We start from the raw sequence: 20,461 nt of genomic DNA, 5'->3' as shown, positions 1-20,461 counted from the left end.
GAAATATTTACATCATTTTGGTTTATTGTATCTAACAATGGCAAACTAGTGATCCAGAAAGACATTTATATTTTAAGTCACATGACAGACTCTGGCAGAAAACCGTCATTGTCATTCAAAGGTCAAGGTCAGAGCACAAGGTGCATGTGCAGGAGATATGTCTGATAGAACAAAGAATAATCATTCACTGGTTGAAAGCATGGATTAAAATATCTGGCTCAAGAGCAACAGTTCAGGTGATAAGCCCTGGCACATAATAGTAAAAACAATTACCTGGGAGCTGGATATTTTCATCCACACCTACAACCAGTCAATTGTTTGTCCCCTTATATCCTATTACAAATAATTTAAGAAATTAAATACAACAAATTCTTTTCTTTTAAAGCTCTATTTCATCATAGTAGTGTGTGCATTTACGTATTTATTCATAAACTAGAGCTATCAATTAAGGTGAATTTAAACCTTGATGCTGCTTTGATACAGGGTAAGTTGAATGTTGTTACCATGACCTTTGGCCTTCAAGTATGACCTTGACCTTGAACCTTATGAGCTGGACTGTGTACTCTGCAAGTCTTCTTGATGATGTAAACAACTGATACCTGTTTTATGAAAATCCTTCCACTGATTTAGACAAAGCGGACACAATTTTGAGCTTTTTGACCCTTGACCTGTGTGACCTTGAACTTGGACCTAATGACTTGACTTGTGCCCTCTGAATGTTGCCTTTATGAGGAAAGCACACTTTGGATAGAATCATAAAACTTGTATTAAATTAACCTTTTCACCACAACAATACTAACCTGTTGTCTAGAAGCAATTGTGTATTTGATATGACTTTTAGGTACAGAGCGTACATGCTGGATTTGACCATCTTCAATCTGTGATATAACTGTACTTATAGCATTCTGTGCTGTTGACAGTGGTATCTTCTTTACTGAAAAATTCAAGAAGTTCAAACAGGTGTCAAAGCACTCTATATTGCTGTCAATGGCATCCTTTTTTTTTGAAAATAAAAGATGTTGGAACAGTAGTTATGCCACTCTGAGCAAGAGTATCTTCTTTTCTGAAAAAGGAAAGCTATAGCACTCTGAGCAACTGACAGCTGCATCTTCTTTACTGAAAACAGAAAGATGTTACAAGAATATTTACAGCACTCTGAACATGTGACAATAGTATCTTACTTACTGTGGGGAAAGATGTTATAAAAACATTTACAGCACCCTTAGCTGTGGTAATGGTATCTTCCTTAATGGAAAACGAAAGATGTTATAACAATATTTATTTTATGCTAACTGATGAAATACTGTATTCTATCAGTGAGATATAATGCATATCACTCACTGTAAATGATATAGCTTTGCTGATCTACTTGTTCATTGTGTATAAATTTTAAATCATTTACTTAAAACAGGCTGAAAATTGTAGGTGCACTTTGTTCTTTACAGTATATTTCTTCATTCAAATTATTTTACTTAATGAGAATTAATTAAGCATAAAATAAAAAGAAAATTTGTATGCTTTTCGTGAATATAGAATATAGATCTCACCTCAAAGTGAGAAAATTTTCACATTTTCACTCGCACTATGCGCTCATGAAAATATTTGAAATTTTCTCACTTTTCAGTGAGATATATTCCATATTCACTCAAAACAAACAAATATCCTCTATTTATAGCACTCTGAACAGCTGACAATGCTGATATCTTACTTACTGGGGGAAAAGATAATCTGAACAATCTTTGTAGAAGGCCACACAAGGACAATTTGTGTGAAATTATTTTAAAATCGGGTCAGCAGTTTCATACAAGATTTTTTAAGTTTCTACTATAGGGAAAAGTGACCACTCCCACTGGCAACCATGTTTTCTAGATAAATCGATATAATTTGAACAGTCTTGGTAGGAGGTCAAATAAGGACCATCTGTGTGAAATTATTTTAAAATCGGGCCAGTAGCTTCACACAAGATTTTTAAAGTTTCTACTACATACATATAGGAAAAAGTGACCACGCCCCTGGCAGCCATGTTTTTTGATGAATTGGAAAAATTTTAACAATCTTGGCAGAAGGTTACGTAACGACCATTTGTGTGAAACTATTTCAAAATCAGACCAGCGGTTTAGGAGAAGATGTTGTTTGAAGATTTTTCTATTTTTAAAAAGTTTACTAACCAACACCCTGTTCTGTCTGACCACCAGGTTCCACTCGCCCCGGGGTAACTCTGTGAACAACTTCAGTCCTCCTTCCTGTATGTCCTCGACCATGATGTCCAGACTGGAATGGTTTATGTATAGGTACCATTTTGTTATCAAGCAGCACATACTCTATAGCAGTCTGTGGTTGTTGTTTGTATTCAATAACCTGACACAAAGAATTTGCAATTGTTTGTTCAACAGGCACACTTGTCATCTCTTCAGCTGCTTCAGTAGCTTTTGTTTCTTCTTTGGAATCTGTACCTTCTTTCTCTTCTGAGTCTTTATCTGTATGCTCTATGTCTGAATGTCCAATTTTATCAATTTCTCTATTATTCTCTGCAGAGTTATCTATTCTGGTTTCATCAGCTTTATCAAACTCTTGTGTTCTTTCAATCTGTTCATTTAAAGCACTATTATCATCAGACCTGTCATTACTTTCTTGTTCAGACCTCTTACCCGAATCAGAAACGGTAGTAGGTGCAGCCTTCTGTTTAGCTTTAACATAAACAACTCTAACATTTGGTACTTTTGCTGCATTAACAGCACTAGATGATACAGTAGATATATTACCATCACTAAGTCCTGAGTTACCACCAGCTAACTCTGTGGAATCTTCCTCACCATGTGGATTGACTTCCACACTTGTCACATTATTATGTTCTTTTCTTGGTAGCACTGTATATCTCTGTCGTTTTTCTGGCGTGTGTATTATCTGTCCAGTGCTTATTCCTGGCTTCTGCATCCATGGATATATCACAGAAGTGACGCCAGATTTCCCCAAGTTCTTTCCAACTACTGATTCCTTATCCTGTCTATTTTCTCCATGCTCTGTCATTTTAGTCCTATATGCTTCTTTCTTCGAAACATGCTGATGAGTTGGTGTTACAATTAATTTCTTTGCTCTCGTTTTTCCTATGCTAGGTCCAATCACCATTGAACCACCTTTCTTTTCAAAGGCTTGTTCAAGCCTTGCTCTATATGGGTCTTTTGGAATGATTATCTTCCTCATACCAGTATCACTTGGGAGAACAATAACTTGAGGTGCTGGTACAGTTTCCTCTGGTAAAAAATTATTCTGAGTTTTTGCTACATCATCATCACCAGACTGGGTTAAGCCTGATCTTTCCCCAGAAGTTTCGTCTTCCGTCTCTTCAGTAGTTTCAGCCATGACATCAGATCCTACACTAGTGATACCTTTTGAATCAATCTGATATCTTATTACTTTAGCACTGGGGTATTTCATCACTTTGATACTAGTTGAGCCTATGTTACTTCTCTCAGCTTCAGTTTCAACAGACATTGTTTCTGACATACCAACTGAACTTGAAGGTAAAACAAGCATGTCGTCCATTAAATTCATTTGAGCAAGTGGATCAATTTTTGTTTCTTCAGTTATGATTTCTTCCATAATTTCATTAGTTTCACCTCTGAAAAACAACAAAGTTTATTTACAACAAAGTTAGACTAAATCTGGAACCAGGATAAGTTCCATGTAGAACAAAGGACTTAACAAGGACTTTCAAGCAGATTTTCCAAATTTTCAATGACAATTTTTCGAGAAACTGTGTCTTGAAATCCTAGACTAAACATTTATAAACTATTTTGGAAAGATTTTATTTATGACTCATTGTAAAATGTACACGATTCACATTAGGTTAACCTAACATTACATCATTAATTCTTAAGATTTATTTTATTATTTTAGCAAACTTTTCCTCATTTCTAACATTTTATGTTTAAAAGTTTGTCAAATATGGAACACATGCATTAATTTTGCTCCTGTGAGCAATATGTCTTTAGCCGAGGTTTATGATGTTAATCATTCCATTTATTCTAGAACATACTTCTGACATTCCTAATCATCGAAACTTTGTTATTTATTTTCTAAAAAACAGTTTTTTTTAAAGTCCTACAGCCAATTTTAATTTACATTTGTAAAATGGAAATGTCAAAACTGTTGTCATGGTAGAAATTGTACTTGGAGTACAATAAAATGTAGTCATTAATTGCTAGCAGTGCACACAAAGATCGTTTAGTTGCAAAATACTATATTTTCTTTTTTTATTCAATTTCATTTTTTTTATCAAATTTATTCTTTACCCAAAGCAAATTGATGGCAGAGCACTTTTCAGGGAGTTTTGAGCATCATGCAAGCAATATTTTTAAAATTCAAGTTCCAGGGTTTAAGTCATTTTCAAGGATTAGCAGCAAATTCGTGGACAGGAATGTGCGAACCCGGATTATGAAAAACATATGCTTTGTTCAATTTACATATAACAACATGATTTCATGATTTGAAAGACAAAACCAACACTCCTGCTAAAATAAATCTGCCTGATAAAACTGTAACATTTTGTTTGTTTGTTTGTTTGGGGTTTAACGCCATTTTTCAACACTATTTCAGTTATGTAACAGCGGGCAGTTAACCTAACCAGTGTTCCTCGATTCTGTACCAGTACAAACCTGTTCTCCACAAGTAACTGCCAAATTCCCCACATGAATCAGAGGTGGAGGACGAATGATTTAAGACACAATGTCTTTTATCAAATCGTCACGGAGAACATACGCCTCGCCCAGGACTCTAACTCACTGCCCCGAGATCCGTAGAGCTGTGCTCTCCCTATTGAGCTAAGCGGGCGGGCTAAAACTGTAACAAAATTAACAAACAATTCCATGTTTCGAAATGTTAACCACGGCCATGATCATTCTATCTGTGATGCCTGGAGTATCTGGATCTTTCAAATACATTGTAACAATTTATTTAATTAAAACAAAGATTGTTTTTGTTATATTTGAGAAGATTCTTTGCCTTTGCAAAACTGGGAAAGTTGAAATTTGAGAAGCGTGATTTTTGTCCTACCTTTGAGTAAACAATTCTTTGAAGTGAGATTTTGGACACATTTTATAACAGAAAAGGAAAGAAGCATTCAAAAGATTTTCACTTAAATACCTCTATTATCAAACGTATATATAAATATGTAGGAAGTACAGGAAAAAAGCTCAATGAACAAGTATACAAGAGTGCCAGACTGTCACAAATATGCCCCTGTAAATATTCAGTAACGTATCATAAAAAGATTTCGAGTAATTTGAGGGCCATAATCCAAGCGTGCCTGGGGTGATTTGGGTGGTTATCGAACTTGGCCGAGATATTATGCCCACGTACACTGTTACCAAGTCTGCTGAAGATCGGATGAAAACTGTTCGACTCAGAGGGCAGACAAGGCTAAACTCGCAGATTTCGAGTAATTCAAGGGCCATAATCCAAGAGTGCCTAGGGCGATTTGGCTGGTTATCAAACTTGGCCGAGATATTATGCCCACAAACATTGTCAGCAAGTTTGGTGAAGATCAGGTGAAAACTGTTTGACCTAGAGAGCGGACATGCTTTTGGACGCCAAATGCCCACCCGCCCGCCGACACAGGTGTTCACATAATATGCCCTGCTCTTTCAGAGACAGGCCTATAAAAAATGGAAATTATTGATTGACTGAGAGTCTGCTGGTCTATAATTATATACTCACTGTTGCTGTACATTTATTGATGTATAGTCAACACTCTGCTTCTTTGGAGCTGGAACACTGATTTCCTTCACATTCTCAGTCTTTATAACTGAAATATTGGATGTATATTTGAGAAACCATAGACAGGCTTACTCTTCCACATGTTTTTGGTAAAACTGTAATTAAACCGTTAAACTTGCCATCAGGCCCTCTGGTTTGAACTTATTTACATACTACTTTTTTTAAAGTGGCATTATACGCATGTTTTTTGGTGAATGTTTTATAAAAGCAATTTTCGGTTGCTGTGCATTTAAATGAGTTGGATTAAAAATAATGCCACATAAGTACATGTATTTGAAGTTGATGCTTTAGAAATAAAGAAATCGGACTAATAAAATAATAATTCTTTTCTTCAATCTTATACGCTGCGATCTCCCTCATCTATAGATAGAGATTTCTGAAGTTGAAGGGAAGCAACTCCTGCATGCAGTTTGACTTTTCTTAAAAAGACTGCCCCAATCAAAATTACAAAAGTCATATTTGGAAAATTATTATTTCGAACTGGAAACAGGAAGAGTTTGGTATATTGGGTTAAAAGCTATAATTTCCTCCACCCTTTTTACACACAATCTATTTCAGCTGGATTTTTACTTTAAAAATGCGTATAATTCCACTTTAATCATTCTGTCTAATACATATCCACATATTTCATGTTAATATTTGTAATTATTTTAACAACATATGTTTCATGTGGACATTCATCGTGTTTATCAACAAATATCTATGTTAAAAATTGTGTTAAAAGTAGCTAGTTAATAGTCATAATTATACAAGTCCGTCAACACAGACATGAATCATGTTGATATTCATAAGTATGTTCATCAACATAGACATGTATTATGCATCATGTTGATATTCATAATTATGTCCTTCAGCATAATCATGTTTCATGTTGAGATTCATTATGTTCATCAACATAAATATATCTATGTTTCATTTTGATATTTATTATGTTTATCAATATAATTATGTCTATGTTTCATGTTGATCAACACAGACATGTTTCATGCTGATACCGGTATTCATAAATTCTATGGCCATCAACATAGCCATGTGTCATACTGATATTCATAATTATGTGCATCAACTGAGACACACTGTTCTTCATACTAGTAATCATGTTCATCAATATTTCAAAATTTCATGTTAATATTTGTCAACATATCATGATCATCATGTTCATGTTTCATGTTGATATTGATAATGTGTATCAATATATCCATGTTTCATTACATTATCAGCATATCCATGTTTATACTATCATACCCTGTGGATTTGTGAAGCAACACTATAACATTGGTTCAATAAATTAAGGTATTGGACCCTTAATAGTAATGATTTAACAAGAGCACCGCCTTGCGGGTGCTGACGCTCATCTGATTTTTTTTGTGTAATAGAAATATTGTCCTACCCATGATTTTCTAAGTCTAAAAAGGGCCATCATTCTTGCAAAAAGCAGGATAGAGTTATGTTTCTTGATGTACAGTGTCCACTTATGATGGTGAAAAACTGTTGCAAGTTTTAAAGCAATAGCTTTGATAGTTTAGGAGAAAAGCTGACTTAAACATAATACTCAACCAAGAAAATGATTTTCTAAGTCCAAAAGGGGCAATAATTATTGCAAAAATCAGGATGGAGTTACGCTGCTTGCTGTACAGGGTCAGTTTATGATGGTGAACAAGTGTTGCAAGTTTCAAAGCAATAGCTTTGATAGTTTAAGAGAAAAAGTTGACCTAAACATAAAACTTAACCAAGAAATCTGATATTTTCTAAGTCCAAAAGGGGCCATAAATCTTGCAAAAAGCAGGATGGAGTTATGTTTCTTGCTGTACAGGGTCAACTTATGATGGTGAACAAGTGTTGCAAGTTTTAAAGCAATAGCTTTGATAGTTTAGGATAAAAGCTGACCTAAACATAAAACTTAACCAAGAAAACTGATTTTCTAGTCAAGGGCAATAATCTTGCAAAAGCAGATGGAGTTATGTTCTGCTGTAAAGGGTCAGCTTGCGGGAAAAGTATTCAAGTTTCAAGAATGCTTGACAGTTTGGAGAAGTTACCTAAATAACTTACAGATCTGATTTTCTAAGTCAAAGGCCTAAATCTTCAAAGCAAGATGGAGTTATGTTCTTGTATACGGGTCAGTTTGGGTGAACAAGTATTCCAAGTTTCAAAGCAATAGCTTTGATAGTTTAGGAGAAAAGCTGACCTAAACATAAAACTTAACCAGGCAACGCCGACGCCGACGCCGACGCCGACAACCGCTCAAGTGATGACAATAACTCATCATTTTTTTTCAAAAAATCAGATGAGCTAAAAATGGCATTTGCTTGGTATATTCTTAAAGTTGACCATGTTTCGCACAGTGTTGCAAATTTTAAACAACTTTTACTGAGCCGTTTTTTGTAAATGTTGTATAATTTATGGAATTTCCTCAAGCTCAAGTAGAGACAAATTTCAATGTGATGGCCACTATCTAAAATGTTTGCAGAGAATTCATTACAGCATTAATTTTGATGAAAGAAACATCAAGCTGTTGTTAAACAATTATAAAACACAAAATAAAACTGTAAATATCATTTTTTTCTAGAGTGCCTCAAGTAAACAGATTTAATGAGACAGAATTCTAACTCCAACATTGAAAAATTAAAGTTGAATCCTGTAGGTCTGTTTTGAATTTTGCTCACTTCATTTAAACAAGAGCACCGCCTTGCGGGTGCTGACGCTCATCTGATTTTTTTTGTGTAATAGAAATATTGTCCTACCCATGATTTTCTAAGTCTAAAAAGGGGCATCATTCTTGCAAAAAGCAGGATAGAGTTATGTTTCTTGATGTTCAGTGTCCACATATGATGGTGAAAAACTGTTGCAAGTTTTAAAGCAATAGGTTTGATAGTTTATGAGAAAAGTGGACTTAAACATAATACTCAAGCAAGAAAATGATTTTCTAAGTCCAAAAGGGGCAATAATTATTGCAAAAAGCAGGATGGAGTTATGTTGCTTGCTGTACAGGGTCAGCTTATGATGGTGAACAAGTGTTGCAAGTTTCAAAGCAATAGCTTTGATAGTTTAAGAGAAAAAGTTGACCTAAACATAAAACTTAACCAAGAAATCTGATATTTTCTAAGTCCAAAAGGGGCCAAAAATCTTGCAAAAAGCAGGATGGAGTTATGTTTCTTGCTGTACAGGGTCAACTTATGATGGTGAACAAGTGTTGCAAGTTTTAAAGCAATAGCTTTGACAGTTTAGGAGAAAAGCTGACCTAAACATAAAACTTAACCAAGAAATCTGATATTTTCTAAGTACAAAAGGGGCCATAAATCTTGCAAAAAGCAAGATGGAGTTATGTTTCTTGCTATACAGGGTCAGCTTATGATGGTGAACAAGTATTCCAAGTTTCAAAGCAATAGCTTTGATAGTTTAGGAGAAAAGCTGACCTAAACATAAAACTTAACCAGGCAACGCCGACGCCGACGCCGACGCCGACAACCGCTCAAGTGATGACAATAACTCATCATTTTTTTTCAAAAAATCAGATGAGCTAAAAATGGCATTTGCTTGGTATATTCTTAAAGTTGACCATGTTTCGCACAGTGTTGCAAATTTTAAACAACTTTTACTGAGCCGTTTTTTGTAAATGTTGTATAATTTATGGAATTTCCTCAAGCTCAAGTAGAGACAAATTTCAATGTGATGGCCACTATCTAAAATGTTTGCAGAGAATTCATTACAGCATTAATTTTGATGAAAGAAACATCAAGCTGTTGTTAAACAATTATAAAACACAAAATAAAACTGTAAATATCATTTTTTTCTAGAGTGCCTCAAGTAAACAGATTTAATGAGACAGAATTCTAACTCCAACATTGAAAAATTAAAGTTGAATCCTGTAGGTCTGTTTTGAATTTTGCTCACTTCATTTAAACAAGAGCACCGCCTTGCGGGTGCTGACGCTCATCTGATTTTTTTTGTGTAATAGAAATATTGTCCTACCCATGATTTTCTAAGTCTAAAAAGGGGCATCATTCTTGCAAAAAGCAGGATAGAGTTATGTTTCTTGATGTTCAGTGTCCACATATGATGGTGAAAAACTGTTGCAAGTTTTAAAGCAATAGCTTTGATAGTTTATGAGAAAAGTGGACTTAAACATAATACTCAAGCAAGAAATGATTTTCTAAGTCCAAAAGGGGCAATAATTATTGCAAAAAGCAGGATGGAGTTATGTTGCTTGCTGTACAGGGTCAGCTTATGATGGTGAACAAGTGTTGCAAGTTTCAAAGCAATAGCTTTGATAGTTTAAGAGAAAAAGTTGACCTAAACATAAAACTTAACCAAGAAATCTGATATTTTCTAAGTCCAAAAGGGGCCAAAAATCTTGCAAAAAGCAGGATGGAGTTATGTTTCTTGCTGTACAGGGTCAACTTATGATGGTGAACAAGTGTTGCAAGTTTTAAAGCAATAGCTTTGACAGTTTAGGAGAAAAGCTGACCTAAACATAAAACTTAACCAAGAAAACTGATTTTCTAAGTCCAAAAGGGGCAATAATTCTTGCAAAAAGCAAGATGGAATTATGTTTCTTGATGTACAGGGTCTGCTTATGATGGTGATTAAGTATTCCAAGTTTCAAAGCAATAGCTTTGATAGTTTAGGAGAAAAGTTGACCTAAACATAAAACTTAACCAAGAAATCTAATATTTTCTAAGTACAAAAGGGGCCATAAATCTTGCAAAAATCAAGATGGAGTTATGTTTCTTGCTATACAGGGTCAGCTTATGATGGTGATTAAGTATTCAAAGTTTCAAAGCAATAGCTTTGATAGTTTAGGAGAAAAGCTGACCTAAACATAAAACTTAACCAGGCAACGCCGACGCAGACGCCGACGCCGACAACCGCTCAAGTGATGACAATAACTCATCATTTTTTTTCAAAAAATCAGATGAGCTAAAAATAACCTGGGGGCACAAGTAAAACCTACCTGCATTTCTTTCACAATATGTAATCTAAAGAATGAAGGCAAAATAGAGAACTTTTACCATTTGTAACTCAGTATTTTTAAAGATGTCTAACTCTACCCCTCCTGATTCAGAGGTAAATTCACTTTGAACAGCAAGAAATCGCTTATAAAATGAAACTTTTCCATTTTTGTACAAAACATCCATAATAAGTCTTGAAAGAAGTAAAAACTTATTAGAAACAAGAGCACCGCCTTGCGGGTGCTGACGCTCATCTGATTTTTTTTGTGCAATAGAAATATTGTCCTACCCATGATTTTCTAAGTCTAAAAAGGGCCATCATTCTTGCAAAAAGCAGGATAGAATTATGTTTCTTGATGTACAGTGTCCACTTATGATGGTGAAAAACTGTTGCAAGTTTTAAAGCAATAGCTTTGATAGTTTATGAGAAAAGTTGACTTAAACATAATACTCAACCAAGAAAATGATTTTCTAAGTCCAAAAGGGGCAATAATTATTGCAAAAAGCAGGATGGAGTTATGTTGCTTGCTGTACAGGGTCATCTTATGATGGTGAACAAGTGTTGCAAGTTTCAAAGCAATAGCTTTGATAGTTTAAGAGAAAAAGTTGACCTAAACATAAAACTTAACCAAGAAATCTGATATTTTCTAAGTCCAAAAGGGGCCATAAATCTTGCAAAAAGCAGGACGGAGTTATGTTTCTTGCTGTACAGGGTCAACTTATGATGGTGAACAAGTGTTGCAAGTTTTAAAGCAATAGCTTTGATAGTTTAGGATAAAAGCTGACCTAAACATAAAACTTAACCAAGAAAACTGATTTTCTAAGTCCAAAAGGGGCAATAAATCTTGCAAAAAGCAAGATGGAGTTATGTTTCTTGATGTACAGGGTCTGCTTATGATGGTGAACAAGTATTCCAAGTTTCAAAGCAATAGCTTTGATAGTTTAGGAGAAAAGTTGACCTAAACATAAAACTTAACCAAGAAATCTGATATTTTCTAAGTACAAAAGGGGCCAAAAATCTTGCAAAAAGCAAGATGGAGTTATGTTTCTTGCTATACAGGGTCAGCTTATGATGGTGAACAAGTATTCCAAGTTTCAAAGCAATAGCTTTGATAGTTTAGGAGAAAAGCTGACCTAAACATAAAACTTAACCAGGCAACGCCGACGCCGACAACCGCTCAAGTGATGACAATAACTCATCATTTTTTTTCAAAAAATCAGATGAGCTAAAAAAGGAAAATATGGAAATAAAAATTGGGTCCCAGTGGGGCTTGAACCTACGCACCCCTGAAAATTGCAGTCAAGGTAGGTTTATGGTATGAATTGAATACTCTTCAAAAAGGAGGTATTCTATTACGGGTCCAATACCTTAAGTACATGTATATCTTTATTTTGAGCCCAATAAGACTTGCAGCAATCTTGAAAACCGTCCTGCTGTAAGCCAGGTGGATGAAGAATTCTACATCACAAGCAAAATTTCCAACCCACAGCATTGGAAGAAGGCAACCTTAACCACTCAGCCCTGAAGGCCCTACTTTGAAGCTGAACAGGTACATTGCAAGTTTTGTGCATAAAAAAGATAAATTTTAAGTAATGAGCCTTTGAATTATTTGTATATCTAACTTCAAATACTGTAAGTCAGTTAAACAGAAAAAAAGAGAATCACATTTATATCTCCAGAAGTTATAATAATTTTGAAGTATTCAAACCAATAATACAAGGATTATTACAAGTATGAATTCAAACTAAAATACCTACCAGATTTCCTTTTGCCTGGATCAACCATGTCTTTAAATCGACTGTTAGGAATCACAGCTCTTGAGCTTCTTCTAGGTGACATTATATCAGCTACGGACACAGACCCTGTGGTACCTGCTCTCTGTGTCACAGATTTCAAACCACTTCCTGCCGTTGAATTTTTATTCTCATTACCCAAACTTTTTTGTACAGCTTTATGATGATCTATTAAGCTTTCATTTTCAGATTTAGCATCTGACTTTCCTACTTCTTTTACTTTCTCTCCCTCTTGATGTACTTTAGGTTCAACAAGATTTTCTAAATCATTTTTTGCTTCTGCACCTCTGGTTGTAGAAGTAACTGTAGTTTTCTGCTTTTTTACTGGTACAACTTCGGGACTTTCAGCTGCTCGTTTAGAGTTCCTGGTAGATAGGGACTTTACTGGTCCAACAGTATCATCTGACTTAACTTCTGTAAATGAAACATTCAAACTGGCTGATAGTTTAACTCCTAAACTATGGTATCTGCTTTAAAATGTACCTATACATATATAACAATTATACTTTAAATTGAACAGAAAAGAACAGGGCTTGACATATCATATCAAGCAGAAATTGACACCAGGCCAATGAAACTTACTGTAGTACATTTCCAACTGGGAAAGTGTGATATTTGACCAAAAAGACAATAAATCCAATTAAAGTGGAGCCGTGCAGAAGTTGGATAACCTAAATATCTAAAACGGACGTTAATTTGCTGTCGGAAACTCTAAAATCTGTCCTGCTCTGTTACAGTACCTCATAATGACATCAGCTAGATGCTTGATAGTCCAGAACAAGATGTACCCTTTTTAACAGACTTAAAAATAAACACTGTCTGCCAATATTTTATGTTTTTTAAGTGAATTGCAGGCCGAATACAAATTGTAACAGGACTAGTGAAAATTCTAGGCAGTTCATACTGCAGGTTGAGTTGCTTTCAAAGAATTTGTTGAGCCCAGAAGAAGTACTACTTAAGGCCTTTTAAAACGGCTTATAAAACACTTTTCAAGAAGATCATGGTGGTTTTACATCTGACTCGCAACCCAAACAAATATAAAAACATAGATGGAAACCATCTAAGAAGCTTTAGTGCTAAGTTTCATCAACTTTCACTAAACTGATTCAGAGAAGGAAATGTGAATTGATGGACATAAGATGGACACTGCGCCACGAGTGGTCACAAAACCTTTATACACAATGTGCTCAAGTAAACCTTCACAACAATTTACCCAGAATACTAGTCCAGTTTGCAGTCACTGCAAAAAGTGAGAAAAGAAGTGCAACAAAGCACTGACTAATTTAGAAAGTAGTCCTGCTTCTAAGGACCTTAAGAAGAAAAATTTACCATCTTTTCTTGTTGCTCTTCTTCCTGGAGCTGGTTCCTTCTCCTGGACTGGTTCCAAGTTTGATCCTCTGGTTCTCCTTAGAATAACCGGGCTGGTCTCAGGCACAGCCTGCAATCTTCTTGTTGATCTAACAATCTATTATACAGAAACAGGAATTTTTAGAAAACCTTTAAAAAATTATCAAGTCCAACCAAAACTGTCCAACACCTCAATAACACCAGTTGATAAGATCTTTGAGAACACTTAGGCCCTATTTATAAACCAAACAATTAGTTTTATAATAATAATAATAAAGACTTTAAGAGGCAACGAATTCAGGTAAAAACCCGATCTTCCAAATGAGCCTCTTCATAATATACACATTATTTACAACAAAAATATAAATAACAATCTGAAAAAAGTCATGGTACACTACAAAGATCATTACAATTGTTAACAAATAAATGACATTATATATACAGTATGTAGGAAGAAAGTGAAGATGAACATGCAGCAAAAAAGACAGAGTTGTATTTTGGAGTCAAATGTTTATAGCATTTTCTGATCAATACCGACAGTTTTATTCCATAGCATATTGGTCTCTTTTTTTTCTCTGGTTAGTTTTTAAGCAGTTTTAAACCCTCTGACAGGATTAGAATTTTTCTTGTTGTTTTCATTATGTCAGTCATATCTTATTTTACAAAATACATTATAATGTTCTTAAACTAAAAGCTCTTCAGAATATGTATTTATTTCTGCATGATTTGTAAATTCAGGATAAAGTGACATTTAAACATGTTCAATTTTTTTGTTTTACTTCATAACTCTCCAGACTGCTAAAAAAACAAATATCACCAGAGGAACATACCTCTACTCCCTGACTAGTCTTTGGAGTCCCAAGCATTTTATTTCCTTGTGCGTCATTTCTGTTGTTTTGGGTTGCTGCCCTTTTATCAACCTTCTTTTCTCCTTGTGATGGAGCACCCCTTTTAGGAGTCCCTTGCCCATGTCTTGTAGCTGGCATCTCCTAGGAGACCAAAAATATAGGCCTGAAACTGCATAAAGTTATATAATGCTATTTAATTAATTTCATGTCAGAAATAGATAGCACGGCCAAATTGACAATATGATTGATAGTTACTTTATATATAAACAAGAGCACCGCCTTGCGGATGCTGACGCTCATCTGATTTTTTTTGTGTAATAGAAATATTGTCCTACCCATGATTTTCTAAGTCTAAAAAGGGCCATCATTCTTGCAAAAAGCAGGATAGAGTTATGTTTCTTGATGTACAGTGTCCACTTATGATGGTGAAAAACTGTTGCAAGTTTTAAAGCAATAGCTTTAATAGTTTACGAGAAAAGTTGACTTAAACATAATACTCAACCAAGAAAATGATTTTCTAAGTCCAAAAGGGGCAATAATTATTGCAAAAAGCAGGATGGAGTTATGTTGCTTGCTGTACAGGGTCAGCTTATGATGGTGAACAAGTGTTGCAAGTTTCAAAGCAATAGCTTTGATAGTTTAAGAGAAAAAGTTGACCTAAACATAAAACTTAACCAAGAAATCTGATATTTTCTAAGTCAAAAAGGGGCCATAAATCTTGCAAAAAGCAGGACGGAGTTATGTTTCTTGCTATACAGGGTCAACTTATGATGGTAAACAAGTGTTGCAAGTTTTAAAGCAATAGCTTTGATAGTTTAGGATAAAAGCTGACCTAAACATAAAACTTAACCAAGAAAACTGATTTTCTAAGTCCAAAAGGGGCTATAAATCTTGCAAAAAGCAAGATGGAGTTATGATTCTTGACGTACAGGGTCTGCTTATGATGGTGAACAAGTATTCCAAGTTTCAAAGCAATAGCTTTGATAGTTTAGGAGAAAAGTTGACCTAAACATTAAACTTAACCAAGAAATCTGATATTTTCTAAGTACAAAAGGGGCCATAAATCTTGCAAAAAGCAAGATGGAGTTATGTTTCTTGCTATACAGGGTCAGCTTATGATGGTGAACAAGTATTCCAAGTTTCAAAGCAATAGCTTTGATAGTTTAGAAGAAAAGCTGACCTAAACATAAAACTTAACCAGGCAACGCCGACGCAGACGCCGACGCCGACAACCGCTCAAGTGATGACAATAACTCATCATTTTTTTTCAAAAAATCAGATGAGCTAAAAAAAGAGTGCTAGATCAAATATTGCACATGATTTTGTACAGTTAAAAGTCATAAAGGGAGGTAATAAAAAACAATGAGATTCAGTAATACTTCCTACTAAGTTGAACAACAAACAAACCTTGCACTATTCGATCAATCACTTTGTTCCTTTATGTAATTGTTATCTGTAGTGTTTGTCATCTTTTAGTCATAATCAAAACTTAACAGTTACCTTGGAAATCGGCACATAAGCCTAGTAAAAAAAGAAAGAAATGATTCTGACATCTTTCGAAGAATTTGAAAATAATGTGTACCATGAGGTATGTAAAATACCCAGTTACTCACTGGACCAAAACTGATAGAACAAGGTGCTCACAATGGCTTACAATAGCGAGTCAGTAATATGTCCTACCAAAATATCTCACAAGCAAGGAATATGCAAACTTATTGGAAATTATATCAGCAAAATTTTATGTCTTTTAATAACACATTGCTGTCTGGTAACCAGACCCCTAGCCAATCCTCTAGTGGTTTTTCTAGGAATCCACTCCAGTAATCAATTTGTTTATGAAGTGCAATAAATCAATTTGTTATTGTAGTTGGACAAATGGGATGCTTTTACTCAAAGACAGTAATCACTAGTGGCTTTTTTTTTTTAAACAAATATTGATCAGATGAATGTAATAAACTTATCTGAATATTGTCTGAAAAATGATACATTTTAACAGAAAGGCAGTGGCTAAGATTACGGTACCATAAGTGTCCGCCTTAGGTGTGAGAGGTCCCGGGTTCGATTCCCGGTCAGGCCTGAAGTATTTTCAGCCTGTTACATCAACTTACTTATTTAACTGAAAATAGCGATTTTTTCATGCCTACCGTATTACTTGTATTTCATGTTATCGATCCGCCATTTTGGGTTAGTATAATCTTAAATGTTATATTAATGGGGGGCGCGCGGAAATATTATAGAAATATGAGGGTTGAAGTTAGATTTAAAAAAAAAAAATTCAATACTTTAAATTTTATGAGTTTATTTTGCTTGTAACTAGAGTTTTCTGCGAAGATACAGCCGAAATCAAGACCCGTATATATACATATGTTTTTTTCTCTCCGAAATCATACTAAATATATATATATTTTTTTGAAATTAACAGACAAACGTAGAATTATATTCTTAATGATAGCTCAAAAGGATCGTTATTTTAAAAGAAATAAGTAAGTTGACAACTTGACAGGATCATTTATGCATGTTGTAACATATTTTTGATGCCTCTTAAATACTTCTGTAATCCTAGCCTATCCTCATAGAATTGTCTAGGAATACGGAACTTCCGTAATCCTAGAATCGGTTGTTTGCTTATTTTCCCAATTCTTAGGTTTAAATTTCCCAAAATTTTACTGACTGTTGAGTGTCTGAGAGTTTCTCACTGAAGAAATACCACAAAATTTAGTAGACACTTTCAAAAGACAAAAAGTATATAAGCAAAAGACTTGTAATATGACATCAAACAATAACTATGCTGAAATAAAGGTTGTATGATGGTAAAACTTATTTCTTGTATTTCCCAATTTTCAGGTTTTACACGCCATTTTTCCCAAATGAATGGGCCCCGGGCCCCAGTTTCTAAACAGTAAAAAAATCCCTGATTATTTTAATTCATCAGTCCAAGAAAAACAATAAAAGCTTCCGATTATTTTTATGAAGTGTCTACCAGTACTGTACGGATCTGTACGCCAAGACAAGACTACTAGATGTTGTCTAGGGGTCCCTGATATTTACTACCTACCTACCTTTTGTCTACCTTTTGTCTTCTGGGGACACTCCATAGCCCTTTAGCTAAAATAAGTCCCCTTGAAATACCTCATAAAAACTGTTCTCTGCCTCCGGTCTAGTCTAAACCTAATATACTTGAGAAACATCATATCGTTTAGATATCCAGTATTTGTCCAGTTTTGATTTGAATGAAGTTACAGTGTCACTGTTGACTAATTCCTCTGGTAAGTTATTCCATACTGTTATAGTGCGATGTCCAAAGGAGTTTAACCGTAATGATTTTTTGGCTTTTGGTTTGTAGAGTTTCAAATTATGACCTCTTGTACCGCTATTTCCAGCAAAACTGAAGGAAGTGTTCATGTTTACATCATCTATCTTGTGTATTATTTTAAATACCTGGATCGTATCATATCTACTTCTACGATAGTCTAAAGAACGAAGATTTAATTCCTTTAACCTCTCACAATAAGAAAGATGTCTAATTTCAGGAACTAGTGCTGTAGCCCGTCTTTGTAGATTTTCAACCAGCTGTTTACATTTTTTCATAACTGGATAATACACTAAGTTACCATAATCGATATGGGAGCGAACTAATGCCTTATACAATGTCAAAAACAATGATTTATCCATGTACGTAAATTTCCTTTTCATAAGACCAAGTATTTTATTTCCTTTATTCACTAACTGCTTATATGTTGCTCAAAGTTCAGTTTACTAGTAAACAGTACTCCCAAATCCTTCTCAGAGTTATCTCTTGTCAGTTTATGCTCTACTCCAGTTGCATCAGGCATAGTATAGTCTTTTCGGATTTTTTCATTTCCGTATGAAACAACTTTACATTTTTGTATATTGAACTTTAACAACCAGTCCTTACTCCAGTCACATAAATGTGCGATATCATCTTGCAGGTCTAGCTGATCTTGCCTTGACGTGATGTTACGATATAATTTACAGTCATCTGCAAACATCTTGCATACAGAACCAACTACATCTGGCAGATCATTCACAAAAATAATAAACAAAATTGGCCGTAATATGGATCCCTGAGGAATACCAGATACTACTGAGTTCCAATTTGATTTATGTCCATTTAATACTACTCGTTGTCTTCGACCATTTAAAAAACTTTTACTGGTACTGTCAGATGATAAACCCGAACAGAAAATGAGGTTTTTTACCTGTAACTTTTTTATTTCTGCAAATTGAAATCAATGGTCGGTATCAAAATAAAGCTTAACCTTTGCTGAAAACTTTACATAATTCAAATTTATATTTAGTAAGCAAACTACACGAAGTGAGGGCCTGAAAGGGGTATGTAAAAAGGGGACTTTATGAATGTTGACTGATGATAAATTCGAACCCTTTGTCATTTACAAAATTTTCTTAGTATTATTATATTGAAACTTTCCCCAAAAAGCTGCAACAGTCATTCCTGATCAAGTAATGAAAAGTTAACAAATGTCAGGCCTTTATGTTTTGACAGTGAGCATGCGCAAAAAACGCCCTCTTCCCCAGTAATTTTGGATAAATTTTTTATACAAATTTATGTAAGTCATTTTTTTATACAGAATATTTACCAATTTTGTTTTTGTTTACACCAGTTGGTGTTGTAAGTGGAAACTATTAGATGGTGTGTTCAATTTTATAAATAACCGTTTGCAATCGAATATTTCCAAGGTGTTCGACTTTATCATCTGTCCGGGTTTATCATCAGTACCAGTCAGCCAGTTCAAAATGTTACCAGTTATACCATAAGCTTCCACCTTTTGAAGTAAACGACGATGGAGAACACTGTCAAAAGCCTTTCGAAAGTCTTGGTATATTGTGTCAACCTGAATATCATTTATCTACAGCCTCCGTCCAATCTTCAAGTACAGCTAACAGTTGTAAAATAGTATGACGATTTTTCCTAAAGCCAAACTGACAATCAGGTATCAGATTGTGTTCTGTCAGATGATTTATTATTACTTGTCTTATAAGCTTTTCAAGAGTTTTACAAACAATTGAAGTTAAAGATACGGGTCTATAATTTCCTGGTGAAGATTTATCTCCCTTCTTAAAAATGCAAGTAACATTTGCAACCTTCCAGTCTTCAGGTAACACCCCTGTAGATACAGATTTTTGGAAAATTTTACTTAAAGGTTTATACAACTGTTCTGCACATTGTCTTAAAAACATAGGGTGACAATCATCTGGGCCACAAGCCTTTGATACATTCAAATTTTTCAAATGTTTGAGCACACTCTCAGGCGAAAGTACAATATCAGAAATAAAACTATCTCTACAGTGTGTCAAGGTATTCCGAATCTAAAGCAGCTCCGAATCACTTCAATTTTTTCTTCACATATTGCCAATAAAATGTAAATGTTTTGTCAGCTAAATGTCCCTTAGTAACATGAATAATACCACAAACTTTTGAGAAGTTGCGTGTTATATTGTTTTTGCAGGGGAGATAAATGTTGTAAAAAGTGATTCGGAACTACTTAACTGATTATGTTTGGAAATGATCTCATATAAAATTGAAGACTTCCTTATTTTCAAAATAACTTTTTGCAGATGGAAATAAACAGTCATGGCTATGTTTTGAAATGTTTATTGCTTATTTTTCATGATTCTGTATATTTTTCTTTAGAATGGCAATTATTTGCAAATTTTCGCCGAAAATCAGTATGTACCCTATGACCAAACTAGTAATCCCAGAAATGA

General features: G+C 34.5%; 1 protein-coding gene across 1 annotated transcript in view; it reads right to left on the bottom strand.

Annotated features, from left to right (window-relative positions):
• Positions 1–20,461, bottom strand: part of LOC123552342 (uncharacterized) — a 469,144-nt gene that overhangs the window by 24,009 nt on the left and 424,674 nt on the right. Inside the window, exons 2-7 of the mRNA XM_053541855.1 lie at positions 14,696–14,882; positions 13,848–13,983; positions 12,483–12,932; positions 5,716–5,803; positions 2,169–3,619; positions 801–934 (exon numbers count right to left, since the gene is read on the bottom strand). Of these exons, the coding sequence (XP_053397830.1) occupies positions 801–934; positions 2,169–3,619; positions 5,716–5,803; positions 12,483–12,932; positions 13,848–13,983; positions 14,696–14,851 (2,415 nt within the window). The 5' untranslated portion in view covers positions 14,852–14,882. The remainder of the gene's footprint in view (positions 1–800; positions 935–2,168; positions 3,620–5,715; positions 5,804–12,482; positions 12,933–13,847; positions 13,984–14,695; positions 14,883–20,461) is intronic.

The sequence above is a fragment of the Mercenaria mercenaria genome, chromosome 4 (genome assembly GCF_021730395.1).
Source record: "Mercenaria mercenaria strain notata chromosome 4, MADL_Memer_1, whole genome shotgun sequence".
Classification (NCBI taxonomy): domain Eukaryota; kingdom Metazoa; phylum Mollusca; class Bivalvia; order Venerida; family Veneridae; genus Mercenaria; species Mercenaria mercenaria.
This window is presented reverse-complemented; position numbering and strand designations above follow the sequence as displayed.